This window comes from Rhinatrema bivittatum, chromosome 15, assembly GCF_901001135.1.
Source record: "Rhinatrema bivittatum chromosome 15, aRhiBiv1.1, whole genome shotgun sequence".
NCBI classification, from domain to species: domain Eukaryota; kingdom Metazoa; phylum Chordata; class Amphibia; order Gymnophiona; family Rhinatrematidae; genus Rhinatrema; species Rhinatrema bivittatum.
In genome coordinates, this window is record NC_042629.1 from 74,414,750 (window position 1) to 74,436,466 (window position 21,717).

Genomic DNA, 21,717 nt, shown 5'->3' on the forward strand with positions numbered 1-21,717 from the left:
CTAGGCTGGCCAACCTGCAGGGCAAGGCACAGTACATTTTAATACATGATCAAGATGGAAAAAAATCATCCTGCTTTGTAAAACATCAGCAGGATACTGGGCTGAAGATCAGATGACAGAACAAGTCTCTGAGGCTTTTTTGGGTTCAGTGGGAGAGATGCAAACCAGGGTGAAAGGAATGTGTGTAAGGGAGTGTTTTCAGTAGGAAGTAACCTTGAAGGAAGGACGAAACCTTATTTAATGGAACATAATTCCCCCAGATGCTCAGTGACAGCGGTTGGAGGTGATTGTGCAGCTGAGGCATAATCTCCATGATCAGCTACCATCTCTGACACAGGCCGATTCAGTAAACATTGTGGGAAAATGGGCGTCCTGTGTTGAACGCCCATTCTCCCAATGCACTCCCAGCCACCTCTCCTGGGCATGAGATCTTATATTTAAATAAGGGGTCGTGCTAAAAGGAGGCGCTAGGGACAATTACGCACCCCTAGCGCCTCCCTGGCCCAGGAGAGGTGGCTCTGTCAGCGGGTTCAGGAAACCGATGCTTAATTTTATGAGTGTCGGTTTTCCGAGCCCGCTGATAGCCATCGGTTAGGAAAACGGACGCCAGTAAAACCGGACCGGCCGGCACATTTTTTGTTTAAATTTTTATTTTTTAACATTTTTGGTTCCTCTGACTTAATATCGCTAGGATATTAAGTTGGAAGGTGTACAGAAAAGCAGTATTTTCTGCTTTTCTGTACACTTTTCCGGGCATGCGTTAATTTATGAGCATAAAATGTGCGGATTGGCTGCACATTTTACTTACAGAATGCCGGGTGAATGACTAATAGACTCATGAACATGCATTTGCTCATGATGAGTGCTATTATTTTTCAGGGGGTTTGGCCACGTGTTTGAGGCATTATTACCCCTTACAGTATAAGGGGTAATAGACGCCCCTCGAAAACATGCGGCCAAACGCGTGTTGAACAATGCGCACGGCTGAGCGCGCTTTACAGAATCGGCCTGAGAGGTTGGCAGCTGTGGTACACCAGTTGTCTGCACTCTCCTTTCTAGTTTGTTCTGCCTGTGTTTCAGATCTTGACTATTTTAGAACGCCATCAAGTCTGACTGCTCTGTGCTTTGCTCTCTCTCATATCGGATGAGCTGATTTGCCACTAGAGACTGAGTACATGGCCAGCAAATCTCATCTTGCACCTTCTGTTGCCTCGTGCACCCTTTTGAGGGCAGATTTTATTTATTTATTTGTTGAGTTTTATAGACCGTCATTCGGTGAAGCCATCTTAACGGTTTACAAAATTTAAATTGTAACTTTCTTAACAATTGTGCAAAAGTATAACAAGGTGCATGTTAAACAGAGATTAAACATTTGCCTTTCCATCCTGAAGCATGCTGTTTGACAGTACGTGATTATTCTTTGGTATTTCTGTGTTTGTAAGTGAAATTCTCTAGCTGTAAATCATGAATTTGTAATGTGATGCAGAAATGCAGGTGCTCCTGTAGCCAGGTCTGTCTGGCAGGCTGTGCAGAGGCACCTGGGAGGCTGAAAGACTGCTATGGGAGGCTAGTTAGATTATTACAAAGCTTTGTGGTTAGACTTGGGAAGGGAAGAGAGCTGGGGGTGAACTGAGTGGGGGATCTTGGATGCTCATCTGCTCAACATGGTAGAGTAGAAAGGAGGAAGATGACAATAACTGTTTTGGATAAGAGAGAGTTCTTACAAGCAGTCACGCACTAAGGCTGCTAACCGGGATAGATCCTTGGAGTGTGGACAGGAATAATTGGGCAGAGTGGATGAGCCCCTTGGCCTTTTCCGCCGTGTGTGTGTGTGTGTGTGTGTGTGTGTGTGTGTGTGTGTGTGTTGGGCATTGCGTGTTCTCATTGTTCTAACTGTGAAAGTTCCAGCTGTACACCTGATGAAAGATGTGTGTGAACAGAGTTAGAAATTCTTGCATGCTGTACGTGTGAACGCACGAATGATGGTACACCGCTCCCAGGAGCATTGCAGAATTCTGTACCCCCCCCCCCCCCCCCCCCATCTTATCTGTAAAGATTTACCTGTGTGATGTGGGTTTTCAAGTTCTACACCAGGATTCAGCTCTGGCATCCGAGTCAGCTGTAAGCAATCTAGTTCCGGCATGCGAAAAAGGGATTGTTTACAGTTCTCTTTCAAAATGTAAGTCTACTAGGTAAACAGTGTTGTTTGGGCAGCCAGCTTTCCTGGGCTCAGTGCCTCATCCATCAAAAGCAGAGGTGACCTGCAGCAGCTTCCTTCTGGAGATGCCTGCACGGAGTCAACTCTACCTAGCTGTTCAGAGAGAGAGTCATCCGTGGCCTGGACTGCAGTAAATGCTCCGATCACACAGAGAGAAGATCATGGAAGCTCCTGAGACCTCACCATTGGGCTTTTGGACATGTCTGATTTTGGTTTGTGGATGAGGAAAAGTGACAAGCAGAGAAACAGCAGCTGCTTCCTTTTGGGTCACTTTTCAGGCCCAAAATAGAGAAGTAGCTATGCTGCAGAAATCTGTGTACCAGGCTTTTCTTTTTCCCCCTGTAAATAAAATGGGCTGGCCTGCTCTCTCGAATCCTATACATACTGGGTATCATGGGGCTGGAATCACGTCCAGCTCGGGCCTTTCAGAGTGCAGCTGCTGCTTAGGAGAGACTAGAGCAGATTGTTTGATGCACCAGGACTTAATTCAGAGATTTTTCCTTCTCTAACGAGCTGATTCAGCTGAAAAGACCAGGAGTTACAGTTAATTCTGTGAAGCCTAGAGCTGGCAGTCGTTTCCCATGCTTTGCCATTATTGAGTGTTGTCACAGGGCCCCTGCAGATGCAGGGGCCCTGTGACAAAGCACAGAGCAGCTTGGCTCCGTCTTCCGGGTGGCTTCCTTTCCTGCTTTGAATGTTTGGCAGGCTAAAGTGTGCTTTGTGGTTTGCTCTCTGTACTTATTGCAGATGAGCTTGTAGCAGGGAGGCTAGTGCATACTACCTTTCAGAGAAGAAGAATTGCCAGAGTGGCTAGAGATATTTCATAGTAAAACAGTTTGGCACCAGTGTGACAGCTGATGTGTGCCAGTGGTGTGGGTGAGCAGAGGCTCATGGCCATGGGACAGAGCTAGGGCAGAGTGCCGGGACTCCTCTGGGCTGAGGGAGCTCTGCCCTGCTGTGCCAGTGCGAGGGCGACAGCATTTGTACAAACTGTCATGCCACTAGAATGACTCTGAATTGACATTAGTGGGCTGGAGGGAGAGAGCAGAGGAGTGGGGAGAAGCAGGCAGAGAGAGGAGTAGAAGGCCCAGACTGAGGGCAGAGGGGAGTAGGGAGGAGCCCGGAGAGAGCGTGGGAGCCGCAGAAGGCGACATGTCCTCAGGGGGGAGGGGACAGCACATTTCATGGTGCTGGGAGAGAGGTTTCCTGGGATTCAGGTACTCCGCTGATACTAAGGGGCTGCGGGATACTTCAGCATTGGATCCTGTGCTGCTCCAGCTTATTTGTCAAGAAGGAAAGACTCCTGATCGCCTCATTCGGAGCAAGAGTGAGCTCCAGGCCATGGGATTCTTCATTACTAAATACAGTTGACAGCACATTATTTTTTAGCAACACATTTGGCCCTGCTGACCTTTTTTTGACAGGCAGGCAACCACAGAAAATAATTAAAATCATGAACTGGGACCAGGGAGCAGCAGTTACTTTTTTACCTTGATGCTATTGCATGAATTCCCTGTCTACACCCCCAGTCCCCTCCCTGTTGGGGGGGAGAGAGGGGAGGAGGACTTAGCAGATCAGGTTGCAGTCTTACCCGTTCTCTTCTAGTTTTGCAGGAGACTGGAATTTATTTTTTTTTTCAAAGTCTGTTCCATGGTGGTTTTGGTTCCTGGGGCTTAATTATCACTTGGAACATGGTGAGAGACAGATGTGGCATGTGGGGGGCCTCGCTTGCCAGAGGATTGGGGGTTTGGCTTCCTGATTCCTTAACGAGTGCCACGTTTCCGTGATTGGGAGCTGCTGAGATCAGAGGACAGGCAACTGGAAGCCTCTTTCCAGCAGTCTTATTCTTAGTTAGCAATCCTCCTGTTGCTCCGATCTCCTGCTTTACAATGTGGCAGAGTCAAGGTTCACTATTGTACAGAAATAGGATACAAGAAGAAAAGATGTGAACTTTTTTTTTCTCTTTCCAAAGCAGGTGCACTAGTGATGAAACTCTAGAATAATCTTTTGGTTTGCACACGACGGCGAAGTTTTTCATTACACGTGGACAAGAGATGCTATGTTTTAGAAATTAGGGCCTGAGCAGGTAGGTGGGTAATTTGCCAGTAAATACAAAATGTTTTTTCCATTGTACATAACTCGCTGGCTGCAAACTCCTTTGAGATGCAGCAGCAGTGAATTTGTCATCTTCGTTCCTATTGGGAATCCACTGGGACGTTTCTAGCTGCTGGACGCTTTGAGACTGGGATCATTTACCTTGCCTAGAAAGGATTTGGGTTGATATTTACGGTGCACTTGGGTTTCTTTCCCAGCTCCGGACGAGTGGAACTGGGATAGCAACCTCTGTATTTTTACCAGTGATTAAAAAAAAAAAAAATTGTATGCGTCAGAGGCTCTTTGTGTAGTTCGCAGTCGTTGCTGGCTAACGGTGCCTTCACAAACGCTTGTGCTTCTGGGGTTAGGTAGCGCGGTGCTCGCTTCGGGATTAGCCTGCCCATCTTTTCACAAAGATAAACTCTGGAACAATTTTCTTGTGTGATACAGAGCAGGAAATGAGAACAGTTGGACTGTGCAAGACTCCAGGAGTTGGGTGCTCTTCAGCTCCCACGCCATCCCCCTTCACAGAGATCCAGAGTGTCTGTGAGCTGCAGAGACGTGTGGGGGAGCGGAGGTTGCTTTGGGAATCTTCCATGGGTTTTTTTTTTTTTTCTCTCATTTCTGCTTCTAGGAGACAATTTTCCAAAGTTGTTTAGCATGATAAAGGTGCCTTCGTCTGCCAGTCCAAACATGCATGAAGGATTTGATGGTGCACATATTCTTTGTACATAAAGAAATCTTCCAAAACAAAAACCTCACGCCAAGTGTGGCCAACATAACTAGGCACTCCCGGTATTAATTACCTTCATTTGCCTTACATATAATCATCGGCCAAATGTTAGCACCTGCTTCTCAATTCTTTAAGCTTAAGTTTTATTTGCATACAAAAATTATCCGATACTCCCCGACAAGAGTCCATGTTTCGTTCACTGCATTGGGCGAAGTTCCTGAAACAGCCACTCTACTGTGCCTTTTCTAACTCCATTCAAATATCATAAAACGCCAACAGTTTTTTAATATCGGAATACATCGAGGCAAAAATATATGTACTCTATAAAACAATGGCACACATACACCCCAAAATGTGTCCTTCTGAATAGATCTAATTCAGAGTACAAACGTTACTCAAAACAAGTCGAGTGCTTTGTAGAATCGGACAGACAGCGTTACCTTTCATTGCCATAGGGTTTGTTCTTGGCGCCAAAATCAGAAGACCGAAAGTTACAACCTAGAAGGTTCCGGTAGAGATATTTATAGGGTTCTTTATGTAACTGAATACTATTCAATCTCGACACTTGAATACTGTTGTTCAGAGGGGACTAAATGATAGATCCAGAACTCTTCCCTTAAGTTGAGGCGATGAACCCGGTCGCTCTGTCGGAAGGAATCTGTGATATGTTCTAAGATACCCCATTTCAGCTCTTCAAAACGATGTCTTTGTTCAAAGCAATGGGCTCCACTGGGAGCTTGCATCTTGCGTGTATTCACCCAGCTTTTATGTTCAGTAAGGCGCGGCCTAATCTTACGTTTAATACGGCCAACGTGAGCCATCTCACAGGGTCACTGAATGGACTTGGGAGGAAGAGGGTGGCTGTTTCAGGAACTTCCCCCGATGCAGGACCTGGCATGGGGACTCTCAAGATATAAGTTTTATTTGCATACACAAATTAAGCTTGGGGAGTTGAGGTGGGCGCTAACATTTGGCCGATGATTGTGTGTGGGGCAGGTGAGGGTGACTGATGCCAGGAGGGCCTAGTATGATGGCCACATAGATGGCGTGGAAGGTTTCTTTCAGTATTGTCAGCTCCTTCCTTGATTGCACATACTCCTTGGCCATGGGGAGGTGAGTGAAACAGGATGTATACAATTCATTTCCCATGCAAACGATTGCTATTTTGTCCCGACCATCCACACTAATAGACTTTGCGGTTGCTGATTTTGCAAAGGAAACGACATTCTGGGTGCAGTACACGAGTGCTAAAAGTGTCCACCTACATTATAAACATTGCAGGCTTTTCAAACTTGGCCCTCACTTATGCAGGTGACACTTGATGGTGATTTGAATATGGGGGCCTCGACCCTTTCCTCTCCAGGCTTAGCACAGACAGTGCTTTTACGTTTCATAGACAAGATCAGATGTATCCTGAAGAAGGGTGGAGGGGTTGGGCCTAGGCTTGGGGGTGGGGTGGCTTAAAGTGGCTTAAAGTCCTTTTCAGTCAGGAAGATGACATCCATGCTCTTCTCCCCATTTGCTGGGAGGGGGGGAGAGTTTCCTTAAGGTTGGTCACTTCCTCCAGCCTTCTTCAGTATTAATATTCAGCCACTGGCATCAGTCTTGTGCGTTGTTAGTTAATGGAGACCCTTTCAGGTGGGAAGTCTTGCCTCACAAATCTGCTTCACTTTTTTGAAGGGGTTAATAAACATGTGGATAAAGGTGAACCGGTAGATGTAGTGTACTTGGATTTTCAGAAGGCGTTTGACAAAGTCCCGCATGAGAGGCTTCTAGGAAAAGTAAAAAGTCATGGGATAGGAGGCGATGTCCTTTCGTGGATTACAAACTGGCTAAAGGACAGGAAACAGAGAGTAGGATTAAATGGACAATTTTCTCAGTGGAAGGGAGTGGACAGTGGAGTGCCTCAGGGATCTGTACTTGGACCGGTGCTTTTTAATATATTTATAAATGATCTGGAAAGGAATACGACGAGTGAGGTTATCAAATTTGCGGATGATACAAAATTATTCAGAGTAGTTAAATCACAAGCGGATTGAGATACATTACAGGAGGACCTTGCAAGACTGGAAGATTGGGCATCCAAATGGCAGATGAAATTTAATGTGGACAAGTGCAAGGTGATGCATATAGGGGAAAATAACCCTTGCTTTAGTTACTCGACGTTGGCTTCCAGTGCTGGCTTATATCTACTTAAAGGCTTTGGCTGTGGTATTTTGGGTACTGACCAGTATGGGCCCCCACTGTACCTTCCTACCTTCCTGTGCTGTGTGAGATTGCTTTCCACTCCTCCTTTCCTGCAAGGCCTGTGCTTGGAGCTCCAGAACGAGCAGCACTACCTGACTGCAGCTTAGCTTGGGGAACAGTAATTGGTATTGTGACTTTCCTGTCAGGTCAGATTGCTTTGAATTTTGAAAACTTTCCTGGGTTCTCAAACATTGCTGATTTTGTTTTGTTGTATTGTCTTTGTTTTGATCGGTTTTGTGTATGATCTATTGTTTTGTGTGGTTGTTTTGTTTTTTTTTTTTTGAGGCCTCTATTTGCTGTTTTATATCCATGGTATTATTGTTTATATTGCTTGAGAAATTAAATTGTCAACATTATTTGTTCACTGCTTCAGGCACTGGTGATTTTAATTTAAATGCCCAGGTCTGCTTTCTATGGCTTATTGCCACCTTTTTTTTTAAGAACAGCCATGTTTCTTATTTTTCCCTGAAGACTGACGTTGAGTAGAGCCTTAAAAATTGTTTCAAGTCTTGGGAACAGAAATTCTGCTTGAGGTCACTTATCAGAAGTGTTCTTGTCCTTGCCTGTTCCCGTCCTCTTCCACTCTATGTTCTGTGTCGCACGGCCCAGAACAGAATTAATCAAAATGTTTGATCGTCGTAACGTTGCTGCTAAATGGGTTTCATTATAAGCATTGCCTGTTTATTGTTCACACGTCACAAATAGTAGTTTGAGGAGACTAGAGCAGTAATTATTGATCATAAAACCTCCCCTTTCTGTGCTTCTTACTGCAGTCATGCCCCCGTTTTCTGCTATGGTCACTCGAGTGTGGTTTATTTTAGGGACTAGCCTGGCCCACTATATTAGATGTCCCCCTAAGGGATAGCCAAGCTGTATACACAGCACGCTGCTCTCTTGGTGGCTCTTATTAATTCCCAGTGGCTAATCCTTTCAGAAGCCCACCAGGTGGCCGTCCCCGCACTGGCACGAAGGGGGCGCCTGCCTCTTGTCGGGGCCGTGCGCAGCTCGTGGCTCCTCACCTGCTGCTGGCTCATGGGTGCAGCTGCTGACGCTTGTACCAGAAATGTGGGTGGAGGCCCAGGGCAGATTCTCGGAGACCCGTCAGAATAGATGCAGATTTTGCAGGCCCTCTGAGCGTTGTCCAGGGCCCTCCGTAATTCTCACCGGACCTGCAGCTGCTTATGGGCCGTGATCTCTCTTCATGGCTTTTCTGCCGCTCGTTGCTTTTTAATTTTCCTGTGAGTAGGCAGCATTGCAGCTTTGTAAATCTTCTGAGCATGGGTGTCTTTAAAGCCTGGGGCAGAGAGCAGAATAAATAGAACGAGCGGAGGAGAAACCGCCACCCCAGCATTTTTTCTGAGGCGTGCATTTCGAGGGATTTTAGAAATGCGTAATGTCGCGATTGGTCGCTCGTAGACGAGTAACTGAGAAAAGGAATTGAACTTGTTCGGCTCCTTTCTGTCACCAGTTCGTTCCACGTCGCCTGGACAGGTTTGCTGCTGGTTGATGAGATCTCGGGAAATGTGCTGAGCTCTCCAGGAAGGACTTGCAGGCACTGAGTGAGCTGTTGACCCACATAGGCCAGCATTTTAGCTAAAACCATGGAGAAAGAGCTGACCCAACTACTTAATAATCGTCGTACTTTAAGGTCGTGTTCATGCGTGGAAAGCACCCGTTGCCATCAGTCCGCCTGCGTGTATCAGGGGGCCCTCTCTATGGACTGATTGTCTGAAACCTGAGGGCCATGCGCGGAGCAGAAACCATCCTTTGAGCCTCTTTCAGTCTCTTTTGCTTCTTGTAAATTTGGTGCTTGTAAGACCAGTTAGATCTGTGGTGCTCCCTCCCCAGGCCTCGAGGGCCAGAATGGGGGTTGGCTGTTCAGGATATCCATAATGAATATGAATGAAATAGATTGGTGGGCACTGTGCCTCCACTGTAAGCAAATCTATCTCGTGCAGATTCATTAAGGACACCCTTGAGGGCTGGAAGTGAATACCACTGCGTTAGATTACTCACACTGCAAACTGAGCAGGGCAAGCTCGGGCAGCAGCGAGGAAACCTAACCCAGGCATAGCTGTGGTGGTGCGCCGTCTGCCCGGGAGGCGGAGAGGTCGCTCGTGCTCTGTTTCTCCCCAGACGCTGGCCAGAGGACAGTGGCAGCCTGCTGGTGGACCTGCGCACTTACGTTTAGCACAGGGGTTCTCAAGCCAGTCCTCGGGTCCCACCCAGCCAGCTGGATTTCAAGATATCCATAATGAAAACGCAGGAGAGAGAAACCTGATTGCAGAAAGAGGTATCCTGACACCCAAACCAGCTGGGTGTGTCCCGAGGACAGGTTGGGGCAGCCCTGAAACAGTAATAAGAACATAAGAACATGCCTTACTGAGTCAGACCAAGGGTCCATCAAGCCCAGCATCCTGTTTCCAACAGAGGCCAAAAACCAGGCCATAAGAACCTGGCAATTACCCAAACACTAAGTCTATTCCATGTTACTGTTGCTAGTAATAGAAGTGGCTATTTTCTAAGTCAACTTAATTATTAGCAGGTAATGGACTTCTCCTCCAAGAACTTATCCAATCCTTTTTTAAACCCAACTGCACTTACTGCACTAACCACATCCTCTGGCAACAAATTCCAGAGCTTAATTGTGCGTTGAGTAAAAAAGAACTTTCTCCGATTAGTTTTAAATGTGCCACACGCTAACTTCATGGAGGGCCCCCTAGTGTGATTTACTTATCTGTCAATTGTTTCCTTCACAGGAAATGGAGAGCTGAAGGTGTCTTGTGACGCTTCACCATGATGTTGGCTGGAGGACCTGTAGTAGTTTTATGGGACCTGGAAGCTGCAGGACTAATTACTTGATGAAGTGCTGAGGGCGTGTTCTCTTCAGCCCGCTCCCCTGCCATGTCTTACCAAGAGCAAAACCCTCTGCCCCCGACTCTCGAGGCTGCCATGTCGTCCGGAAGCGCTGCTCAAACTCTGACGGAGGAGAGCCTGAAGGGGAAAGCCCAGTTCCAGCTGGGCCCGCTGTTCATGAACCGGAGCGAAAGGTTTATCCTGGCCCGCAGCGACAGTCTGTCGGAGGAGAAGGTGCTGAAGATCACCATCACGGAGACCACCGTCATCGAGTCGGACCTGGGCATATGGAACTCCCGCGCGCTCATCTACCTCACCTTGTGGTTCTTCTTCAGCTTCTGCACTCTCTTTCTGAATAAGTACATCCTGACGCTCCTGGAAGGAGAGCCCAGCATGCTAGGTATGCTCTGGTTTCCGCTTTTAAAGCTGCTGTTTCTGTGCGCCCTGTTGGTGGTGGAGAAAGCCAGGGTTTCTGCAGGCTGTGACGCCTTTTAATGCATCCAACGTAACGGCCACAGCTGGCGTGCAGGAGCTGTCGGGACCATCTGGCTCCCTGCTTCAGATATGAGGAAGGGAACCGCGGGGCCTGGGCAGCTCGAGCACCGGGGCATTTTCGGACACTTCTTACAGTGCTCCTGGTGGCGTCACAACGTCCAAAGTCCCTTCTGATCGATTGACGTCCCTTGCGGACGTTACTGGGAGGAGGGTGTCCGTGCGTTCTGCACTTTAGCTGGCTGTTTGATTACGTGGGAAAGCAGAAATTCTGCAGTCGGAGTAAATCCGCAGACTTGGCCATTCCTTTTACATTTCTTGGTTTATCCTTTGTCCAGCAAGAAAGGTGGGACCTTTAGAAACGCACAGCCCTAAAAAGAGTCGATTCAGGGAGCCGACGTGTGGAAGGCCCTTTGCAGCTGCTGGGTCTGGCCCTTAGGGGGGGAGATTTAAGCTGAATGTAGGGACCTAAGTTTTTAGCTGGAAATTCACCTAAATGAGGTCTGCACCTCATTCACCCAAGATAAGTGCCCACCCCGGTATCTCTGCCTCATGGCCGCTGGCTTTTTAGAGCCCTAAGTTTCGATGCTCAGAGGGGCCAATAATGTGCTTCATTCCCAAAGTCAGTCCCTAAACCAGGGGTGGGCAATTCCAGTCCTCGAGGGCCACAAACCTGTCGAGGTTTTAGGATATCCCTAATGAATATGCATGACATAGATTTGCATGCAACTGAGGCAGCATGCATGCAAATCTCTCTCATGCATATTCATTAGGGATATCCTGAAACCCAGACTGGTTTGTGGCCCTCGAGGACCGGAACTGCCCCCCACCTGCCCTAAACCCTTTGAAAACGGTGGAGCAGGGCCGGCTCACTTTTCTTTCTGGGCTTGCGAGTGACCCCTTCTGCTGCCTCAGAAAACGGCAGATCTGCAGGGCTCTGTTTGTTTGTGAAAGTGAAGGGTGGGACATGGCTGGTGGGCTTGGGGTTTTTCCCCTTCTGACCTCTCCTTGGTTTCCGCTCTGCTTTGCAGGTGCCGTTCAGATGTTGACCACCACTTTCATCGGGTGCATAAAGCTCTTCGTGCCCTGCTGCTTCTATCAGCACAAAGCTCGCCTCTCCTACCCCTCCAACTTCCTAATGATCATGCTGTTTGTCGGGGTGATGAGGTAAAGTCGGAGGAAGCTTTGCATAGCCGTTGCCACCTCCCGCTCTGTAGCGCTGCCGTGTAACTTTCCCAGTCACTGCTGGCTCTCCTCAGTACAGAAACGTTGTAGAGAAAATGTCTGTGCAAGGCTAGTGGTAGAGAAATGGGAAGCTTTGTCACTTTTAGACCTTGATGGGGGTTACTGTAAAGCCATTTACGTGCATAAAAGGGGGGGGTGGTTCTAAAAAGGATCCAGGGGTCGCGCGCTCGCTGAGGGTTGCCGCTTGGATGTAGAACGTAGGCCCGGGAAGTCACCCCGCGCAGGGTGTGCCCTGCCTGGACCTGGCCTAGCTCTGCGCGAGGCAATTTGCGCAAGAATGCACTCTGCCGATCTGCCAGTTTTCAAAGCGGGCGCGGGTGCGCCTGGAAAGTCCTAGCGAAGGTCTGCAGGCCGGTGCGAAATGAGCCTCTCAAAGCCCTGCAGGGCCTTTCAGGGAAGAGCTGGGAGCAGCCCGGCCTCGGGAACAGGCTCAGCAGGGTTGGAGGCGGCAGCAGAGGGTTCTGCTGGGTACCGTGAGAGAGCGCCATGCACCCGGGGGCAGAGTATGGGAGGGTCTACCGAACATGATTACCTGTTTCCTTTTATGTTTTCAGATTTCCCCAACACAGCTTTACAAAAATGTAATACTAAAAACGTTTATTCATATACTATGCCGGGATTATGGTAAACATGTTTGAAAGAACAAAGTTGAAAACTTTCATCAGATTGAAAGATATATCAGTAACTCCGATAATGTTTATCTACTTGTATTTTGTACTTTTGAGCTGCTTGCAGGCTGCAGCTGGTGCACGTGATCGGCAGTGGTTTCTCAGTGACCTCACTGGCCCCTCCGTGCTGGGCCTGGCACTTTTCCTGCCATCTGTCTCCCTGTCCTAATTATAACTCTGGTGCATTTGCATAATTATATGTTCCTGTTTGTTTTGCAGTACTAGGTGTGCACCTCTTATTATTGAATTTACAATTCATTTTCCATTGACTGCATCCCAAAGCCAGGGCTGCACCATACAAATTCAGTTCCTTTGTAGCCTTCCTCCCGGCGCCTGCTGCTTGCCACTCTGGGAGACAGGCTTCTGGCTCCTGCTGGAATAAATGCTTTACAGTTTGCGTGTCCTTAGCTGTGTGCATCCTCTTCTTACTTTTCAGGGACCTCTGGGGGGGAGGGGTCTGATAAGTGCAGCAGGACCCCAGTTAATCCCCTACCATGATGAACCAAAATAGGAGGCGCTTTCAAAACCTGAAGCATCGTCTTCCTGAGAGCTGGAGACAGGAAAAGATACTCGAGAAACTTAATGATCTGAGCTGCCATGCCAGCGTATCTGAACAGTTTTCTTTTTGCTAGTACCGGTACCTTAATAGATGGATAGGTCTCAGTTTTTTGTAAACTTTCCATTTCATAAGCCTTCCCTGCTGGACGTTTTTATTTTTTAATATTCTAACGGGAAAAGAATGCCAAGGAACCCAGAGCCCTGTGGCACTCTGCAGGCATTTGCCACGTTTTAATCCAGGAACACAGCCCTTCCCAGATTCAGCAGGAGGAGATTTTGTTTAAAAAAAGGCTAACAATGCTACCAAAGACTGCAGCTCCTGAGCCATATAATAAGCAGGGGGTTGCCTGGTCTCTATCTGGACGGGTGCTGGGGCCGAGGAGAGCATTTCAGGATTTCCTGACCCTGCTAGAAGAGCGAGTCATTGCCGGGCCAGTGTGGATGGCAGCCCAGCGCCGTCGCTTGCTTGGGAAAGGATATGAAGTGCTTCTCTCCCCTGGCTTTGGCACTTTTTCCCTCTTTCAGTTGACTGATCCCTTTTCCTCTGTTTTTCTTCTTAGGTTTGCCACGGTAGTTTTAGGCCTGGTGAGCTTGAAAAACGTGGCAGTTTCATTCGCTGAAACCGTCAAGAGCTCGGCGCCTATCTTCACCGTCATCATGTCCCGATTGATTTTGGGAGAATACACGGGTGAGTTGGGGTGGAACAGCCGATGAGCTGCTGGCGACGTGGGCACGTTATTTCGCTTTGGTGGTTTCCTTCTGCTGCTTTTTTTACTTCCAGGGCTGGGATTGTAAGTAGAAGTGAACCCTTCTAAGGGCCTTCATTCTAGCCCCAGCTCGCGCCCTGCCTTGCTGCTAAAGCTTTTGTGAATAGCAGGGCAGCCGGCAGTCGCCGCGCATTGTGCCTGGGCGCGTCGCATTGCTTGAGGCTCGCATGCCCGCACGTGGTTTCAGGGTACCCAGAATGGTTCCTCCACACCTGAAAGGAGCGAAGTTGTGTTGTAATTTGGAGCAAGTCTGAGCGTGACTTGAGTGCTTGCTGAGAGATCAAGTGCCGTGTTCATTCATATACTGGACAACGATTATGGTAAGCAGAGTCTCTCTGCCTTTAAATCTCCCTGATGAGATTTTGTTTTGATCAGGGTCGTCTGAAATGAGCAGCTTCTTTGTAATTTACTGCTTTGTATTATTTGTTTTCTTGGTGTTTATTGTTCCGTTTTAATAATTGTGTATGTGTTAATGCTTTGAACAGTGAGGAAGTAGCGGAATAGCAGTTAGAATAAATAAATAAAACGGGGCTGGAGCCCTCATTTTGTAAGATTTCCTCTTGGAAGATGGTTCTTTGGGCAGATTTCTGGTTTTCTAGGCCCCTCCCCCCATGTAGGAGCTTTGGGTTGGATTCCTGGGACTGCTGGGCAGGGAGACCTCTGTGCTGGCACCTGACCCTTTGAAGTAAATACGGAAATACCTTTTGTGGGAAAAAGAAACCGAGCTGAAAGTGATTTTTTTTTTCTATGTACCAAAAATGAGTGTCTGTGGTTTATCTTGAAAAGTTGAGGCACTAATAGAAAGCGAGAGATCCTGAAAGGTCCCGGCCCACTGCGCAGCACTGAAAGAATGTGATCTGTCTCCTTTGCTTTCCAGGATTCATGGTCAACTTGTCATTATTGCCTGTTATGGGAGGTCTGGCATTATGTACAGCAACCGAACTCAGCTTTAATGTGCTCGGCTTCTCTGCAGCCTTGTCTACAAACATCATGGATTGGTAAGGCCTGAGGTGGAGGGGGGGAAGGGTGTGGGGGGGACTCCTGATGGTGTAGGTTGGCAGCTGAATCTTATCCAGTAGACAGATCCAGTCCTGGTTTTAACCCACTGCATAAGTCCCTGAGAAAAGTAAGACTGCAGATCCATGGGGGAAGTGACGTAACCTCTAGGGAAGGGGGATAGGGTGTTCATTTTATTTATAGCTCAGATAAAGAAGATACTCTGTTCTCGCAATGTAATAATACACAATTCTAGCCTTTGGTTTTATTCTTTTATTGCAAGGTGTTTTTTTTTTCTGTTTGTATACACAAGAGGTTTCTCAAAAAAACTTTAAATGACAAAAAAAAAAAAAAGACTGCAGATCCATGTGCAGTGGGTGAAAACTGGGACATGATTAGCTGGTCAGGCTGAAAACAAAATAACGGTGTGAGCTGGAAGCCCTGCATGCGGGGGCAGGATGAGGAGGAAGGGGTCTGTATCTCAGTCTCTCTCACCACGGGACTTCAAGATCACCGGTTACAGATGAATGGGGAGTAATCCGGGGGCTTGCTGCAGTCCTGAGCCTTTATTTCCCATCTCAGTGCATCTTGGGCTTTGTAATTGTTTATTTCATTTTGAGATACAAGGACTAAAACTCCCTAAATCCTTTGGACAGATAGATTTTAAAAAACTATGACCGTCTGGAAAAGTCCCATTGTTAATGGAAAATGTAATCTCTACAAGAACTAACTCGCGCATAAAAATCAAGATCACAATACAAACTGAGATAGCACCTTCTCTCCCCGGAGCATAATATTTCAGTTTCTTTAAATATAGCAGGGAGTCAGCAAGCCAGGAATATGTTGAGTCTTTCAGAGAAAACCCGGTCTTCAGCCATTTACCCAAATGAAGGCAAAGGTCTGTTGTTCATATGCAAGTAGAAGCCCCGACATTAGCTAATGTTTCGGTTCACCTTCATCAGGGGAACACAAATAGAGAAAGATGAGGCTGAATGGCATGCTTGTGATCGGACGCGTCATAGAATCCCAGAGGCCACGTCTGGATCGGCCCAACAGACGCCGAGTTTAGATGTGTCTGAAACAGCGCACTGCACGGCGCGGACAAACACAAAGCAAACTTTAAAGACTATTTTCACAAAAACACTGCTGCTGTTGGTCAGAATTCAGACTATAAAGGTCTGAGGATGCATTCAGCGCTGCTCTTTTTTGGAGCAGTCACCTCCACGCCCATCTTGAAACTGTTGATCGGGAATAGAAAACCTCAAATCATTAGACATGTTTATATTCCAAGCAATGCGCATCCAGAGGGGGCCATCCCTCTTGCACGTTGAAGACAGTTACGATGTTCAGTCGTCCTGGTGCTCACTGTCTGTGTGGTTTGGCCTACCTACAATTTCTCACAGGGATTAAAATAAATCCCTTAAGAAGTAGGGCACATGGTGCTGTATCACAACTTAATCGACGATCGTATTGTGTCTGCACGCCTAGAAACAGTACAAACCGAACTGCCGCCACATGGTTGATGTTCCCAACAGTGGTAGCTGAATTTGTCAAGAACAGCCGGATCGTATTAAAATGTCTTTAAGGTTAGAACGTTGAGTAAAAGCAAAATGAGTAGCATCTTGAAACACCACATGAAACTGTAAGTCATGCCAATGACACAAAATCGATGTTCAGAGTTTGTGAATACGAGGAATAAAAGGTAATAGATGCGTAATCCGAGACGCTCTTTGGAAGCTTCTGGAGAAAAAAAATCATTTGTGATTTATGTTGTTAAAATGTGGGTTATTCCATTAATGAATGCGCAAGAGCATAATTGTAATTTTGTTTTTCAGTTTGCAGAATGTATTTTCCAAAAAACTCCTCAGTGGAGACAAGTACAGATTCTCGTAAGTGTCTTTAGTTTTTTGAACTTTTAATTTTGAGCCAGTGAACGGTGTCCGAGTGCATCCACTGTCGTCTTGAGCCGAGCGAATAGGTAAGCTGCCCAGCACAGGCAGTGGCCATACAAGCTTCCACCTGTTCCTTTCCGAGCCGGTGAAAAGTCTTGGGATAACCTAACCTCATGGCCAGTTCATTATTTACTGCAGTGCAAAGGACGGAGTCCATCAAGCCCACTCGATTAAAATGCAGAACATTTTGCATGGCCAGAGGTATCCCTATGAGGCAGTTCTGCTTTCTTGCTCATGTTGTCCTAGATAAGGTTCCCGCTCATACAGCTCCGTTTTTCCTTCCAGCCCCCCAGAGCTTCAGTTTTATACCAGTGCTGCTGCTGTCGTCATGCTCATCCCAGCTTGGATATTCCTCATGGTAAGTGTGCAGATGCTGCTAGTGCAGCAGAGTCCCTGAATGTTAAAAGAAATGCTCAGAGACCCATAGACAGAAGACTCTTTGAGAGGTAAAATGATATGCAACGGGTAAGCAGCTGTGATAGCAGTGATGAGTGGCTGTGGACATTGGAGCCGGAGCGTCTCCATATTTTATTTGGTTCACTGATCACACAAAGGATGTAGGTAAAGCAGCAAGCCCAGCGTCAGGAAGATTTGCATGCTCAGCAAAACGTTACGGCGCAAACTTGCCTCCATCGTGTAACCGGATGCTTCCCCCCTCCTATACTGGCTGTAGGATATACCAGCGATTCGGAAGAACGGAAGGGGATTCAGTTACAACCAGGATATCATCGTGCTGCTCCTCATAGACGGCGCCTTGTTCCACCTGCAGAGCGTCACAGCGTATGCCCTGATGGGAAAAATTTCTCCTGTGACTTTCAGGTAAAACGCAGAACACGACGGCCACATGGCCCTTCCACATCTCCTCCTGCTCAGCTTTCTAGCCCCCTTACTCATATTGATTTATATTTATATCTAGTTTTCACCCCCCTGTTTAATGTACTCTATTGGTTATACGTAAGGGCCCCGCCCAAAAGTTAATCTTGTTCCGCTGTTATATGTAAGGGCTCCGCCCAAAAGTTTTTGTTTTTTGTAAACCGATGCGATGTGTCAACGGATGTCGGTATAAAAGAGACCTTAAATAAATAAATAAAATAAAATAAACTCCTCTGCGCCTGTCCCTGACTCGGCCACTTCTACTGGGAGGTTGTTCCAAGTGTAAAGAAATATTTCATTAGAGTACTCCTGAGTCAAAAACCATAGTCTCCATTTAACCGCTACACATTACACAGCTAGCGGTGCTCAACATAAACCGAAGCAGTACGTAAGTGATGAGACTGGGAGTCCTGACTGCACATGCCCTCCCTTAGTTTCTCTCACTGAAGCTCCTGAACACAGACAAACTGTGTTATCAGGTATTTCATTCAAAAACCTCAAAGGAAATATGAGAAACACAAATAAATGTGACTGCTGAGTGTGCGCTGATATCTAGAGACAGAGAATTATAGCACATGCTTGCTCTCCCTATATGATGGAACTTATCTCTGTTTTCTATTTCTTTTGGGATCGCTCAAAGCTGCTTACAGTAATTTAGAAATACATTAAATAAAAAAAAAAAAATTTAATCAAATACAAAAATAATCAAAAAGCCATGTCCTGATCCTTAATGAAGTCTCTAGTTTTCCACCTTTCCCCAAGGAGATTCCTTCCTGTGCATGGCACATCTGCAGGCCTGTCCTGTATGTCCTTTCTGTGAAAATCTGTTGTGCATTCACGCACATCCTTTTCTGTGCAGAGTTTTTCTTCATCTGTATGTATTTATTCTCTTTCAGCGTTGCTAGCACCGTGAAGCATGCACTCTCAATCTGGCTAAGTATTATCGTTTTCAGTAATAAAATCACAAGCCTCTCGGCCATTGGGACTGTTCTGGTGATCGTCGGGGTGCTGCTGTACAACAAGGCCAGGCAGTACGAACGGGAAACCCTCCACGGGCTGGTGGTGCAAAGCAATGGTGAAGACAGTGAGCCATTAATGTCACAAGACTTGAAAACACATGAAAAGTGACTTGGCGGAGGATCCCGGGAACATTTTTTTTTTAAACTCAATTTATCACAGCCCTGCTATAAATCAGTTTCTAAACTGCTGCTAGTCCAGCATAACTGCCGGTATAAAATCAAATGCAGGTTTTTAAGGATCACAGAAGGAAAATCACCATGTCCAGACTGAAGAAAAGGCCAGAGGAGCCAGGCCCTGCCTCTGAAGTGGATCGAGGGTACCTGCCTTTGCAACCACTGGCTTAGAGCTGAAAACAATCAGTGCAGATAGCAGCCTTCCCCTTACCGAACACTTAATACATCGGAGGTTTATCATAATGGTAATCTTACTTGCATTTTTCAAAGGAAGAGAACTATTCAGATTCACTAAGAATGATGGTAAAAGTACTCTTATTTATATATTTATATTGTCAAGCATTGCTGCTCTCCGGGTTTAATGCCTGTCTGACTATATTGTAAACTAACCTACAGTGATGGAGGGGGCCTCGCAGTTTGTCTTTTTTTTCAGTTGCTGGACGGGGCCGGAGCAGATCACAGACTTACAGTTTTTTAGAATATGTACAAACAATGCCCAAGGCAAATAACTCCAAAAGGATTTTTTAACCATTTTTGTTTGACGAGGCAAATAATGAACTTAATGACTTTGGGGAAAACCACTCGATTCATCAAGCACGGGAAAGCACTTTGTGGAGTACAAGGCCAGTGGCGGACCAAACTCGCACATCCCTGCTGAATGAAGATCAGCCTGGAGAACTGTACGATCCTGTACAACACGGGTTATTGCCGTGTGCTCTGGGTGAAAGTGTTTTCTGTACACCATAGGCCTGCACAGCCCTGGGGAGGGGCGCTTGAATTCTGACCCCTAATAGCCAGACTCCGGGCATGCTTGCCAGGTTTCCGAGAAGCAGTGCTCTTTGGCCCCTGGCTGAAGAGTGCCACTGGGGGGGGGGGGGGGATAAATAGGACGGTATCCTGTGGGGGAAGGCTCGAATATAGGAAACTGGTTCTGACTGAGCTTGAAGCCCAGAGGAGGAGAAAACTGACAAAAAATAAATTGTAGCTTCATAATCTTTTAAATGGCCAATGCATGCTTCCTGGTAGGTAAGAAAAGCAAGCTTTTATCTCCGAGTATTTGGACTTGAGGTTCAGATCGCCCGGGGCTTCTCAGCAGGGGAGGGGGAGTGCGAGGATAAGGGGCAGTGCTAGTGTCAGGCCAGCAGAATCATGCACAGGACCTCGGTTTGATATTCCTCCTGCCAAGCACGTGGGGGGAGAGCCTCCCTGTGGCACCGGCGGGCTGCTCTGTTTTGAAAGGGAAACTCCAAAATCCACTTTCTGCCCCTGCTGAAAAGTGCCCTTTATGGAGGGTAACTTTAGAACAACCCCGCTTCCTTGCTTCTGTATATTAAAAATCACATTCACAAAATCAGCCAAGCACAGTGCAGTGTGTGTGCAGTATTGCAGTTCCTCTCCGATGGGTTAATGCGGGTCGGGGTATAGATGTTTCAAAGCAGTGATTCTCTGATCTCTTTCTCCGTGAAGGCATTAGAGTGGTTGCTCTGTTGCTTTGTCAGTCTACTTCAATGTGTGGAAAGTAAACATGGCTTTTCCTTCCACACATCCAACGGTGAATAAACGTCAGGCCCGAGGGTTGGGCGATCAGCTCAGTCCAGCTGCTTTCACCCACACTCTGGAATACGCATCTTTCATGGCTTAGCTTGCGGATGTTCCTCACAGAGAGAGGAAGAACTCAACCGTGGCAACTTTTTTTTTTTCTATTTTTGCCAAAAAAAAAAGTGTTTGCTGCTTTTGCAGAATGATAAAATTGTTGAGTAGGAGCCAGACCTTCTGCTCCACGAGTAGAGCTGGAACTGGTGCTCTGCCCATCCAAATCATTCCAATGCCATGTCCTTAATTACAGTAAACTAGTTGGGTATGTAACGTAGACTCAAATGAACTTGTACATGGAGTTGTGTAGCTGTGTGTACGTGTGTATGAATATGTGGGAGCAATTTGCATATTCACTATTTAATATGAAGCAGATTTTCAGACAGTACTGCAGAAACTTTTTAATCCTTAATCAAGCAAATTTATATGTAAAGTTTAATTTCTTTAATTCAAGAGCTGTAATAAATCCAGATTATTAATCCTGTGGATCTTGTCTTCAGTGTGTATTAGTAGAAAAAGAAAAACATTCAAAATTAAATTTTCATTGTTTGTATTAAGTGTTTCTGACCTGGAGAGTTTTGCTCCACAAATAAACTCGTTTTAATTTTTATGCCCTTGGAGTTTTTCTTTGTCATCTCTGTCAGGACATTCTACCTTCCCATTCTTTACTACACATTTCTGCTCCAAGTCCTCGCATAGCCATGTTTGACTAATCTTGTAATAATGCGCGAGCCAACTGTGTCTCTGCTAGGCCTTCCTGGTTTTCTTTACAGCGGGTTAGCACTGGTCAATAAGAAGACCGAGTTTGTAATGTTGTTCTCATTTCTTGGAATTAATATAAAATGTGCCATCAGGCGACCACTGAGCTCAGTATCCTCTGTATCTGTGGCCAATCCAGGTTGTTTTGAAGAAGTATCCAGCAGATCCTACTAAAGAGATCTCAATCCATTTACTCCCAGCTCTTGGCAGAGGTGATGACAGACCTATGCTCCCAGAAGGTTAAGAACATAAGAAAATGCCATACTGGGTCAGACCAAGGGTCCATCAAGCCCAGCATCCTGTTTCCAACAGAGGCCAATCCAGGCCATAAGAACCTGGCAAGTACCCAAAAACTAAGTCTATTCCATGTTACCATTGCTAATGGCAGTGGCTATTCTCTAAGTGAACTTAATAGCAGGTAATGGACTTCTCCTCCAAGAACTTATCCAATTCTTTTTTAAACACAGCTATAC

At 46.5% G+C, this 21,717-nt stretch overlaps 2 protein-coding genes across 6 annotated transcripts in view; one reads left to right on the forward strand and one right to left on the reverse strand.

Moving 5' to 3' along the window:
- LOC115076440 overlaps nucleotides 1–2,080 on the reverse strand; it is a 27,063-nt gene extending 24,983 nt beyond the window's left edge. Inside the window, exon 1 of the mRNA XM_029577907.1 lies at nucleotides 2,062–2,080. The gene's annotated coding sequence lies outside the window, so the exon portion shown is untranslated. The remainder of the gene's footprint in view (nucleotides 1–2,061) is intronic.
- The window catches only part of LOC115076439 (solute carrier family 35 member E2A-like), a 22,206-nt gene extending 1,111 nt beyond the window's left edge, over nucleotides 1–21,095 (forward strand). For 2 of the 5 annotated variants that reach the window (XM_029577902.1, XM_029577903.1), the window contains exons 2-10: nucleotides 4,194–4,304; nucleotides 10,052–10,548; nucleotides 11,672–11,807; nucleotides 13,672–13,799; nucleotides 14,756–14,876; nucleotides 16,710–16,763; nucleotides 17,112–17,184; nucleotides 17,500–17,645; nucleotides 18,596–21,095. In XM_029577902.1, coding sequence (XP_029433762.1) covers nucleotides 10,197–10,548; nucleotides 11,672–11,807; nucleotides 13,672–13,799; nucleotides 14,756–14,876; nucleotides 16,710–16,763; nucleotides 17,112–17,184; nucleotides 17,500–17,645; nucleotides 18,596–18,827 — 1,242 coding nt within the window. In that variant the 5' untranslated portion in view covers nucleotides 4,194–4,304; nucleotides 10,052–10,196 and the 3' untranslated portion in view covers nucleotides 18,828–21,095. Of the gene's footprint in view, nucleotides 1–4,190; nucleotides 4,305–10,051; nucleotides 10,549–11,671; nucleotides 11,808–13,671; nucleotides 13,800–14,755; nucleotides 14,877–16,709; nucleotides 16,764–17,111; nucleotides 17,185–17,499; nucleotides 17,646–18,595 lie in introns of all 5 variants that reach the window. The other 3 variants (XM_029577900.1, XM_029577904.1, XM_029577901.1) reach the window with 2 other exon arrangements.
- The last annotated feature ends 622 nt before the right edge of the window (nucleotides 21,096–21,717 follow it).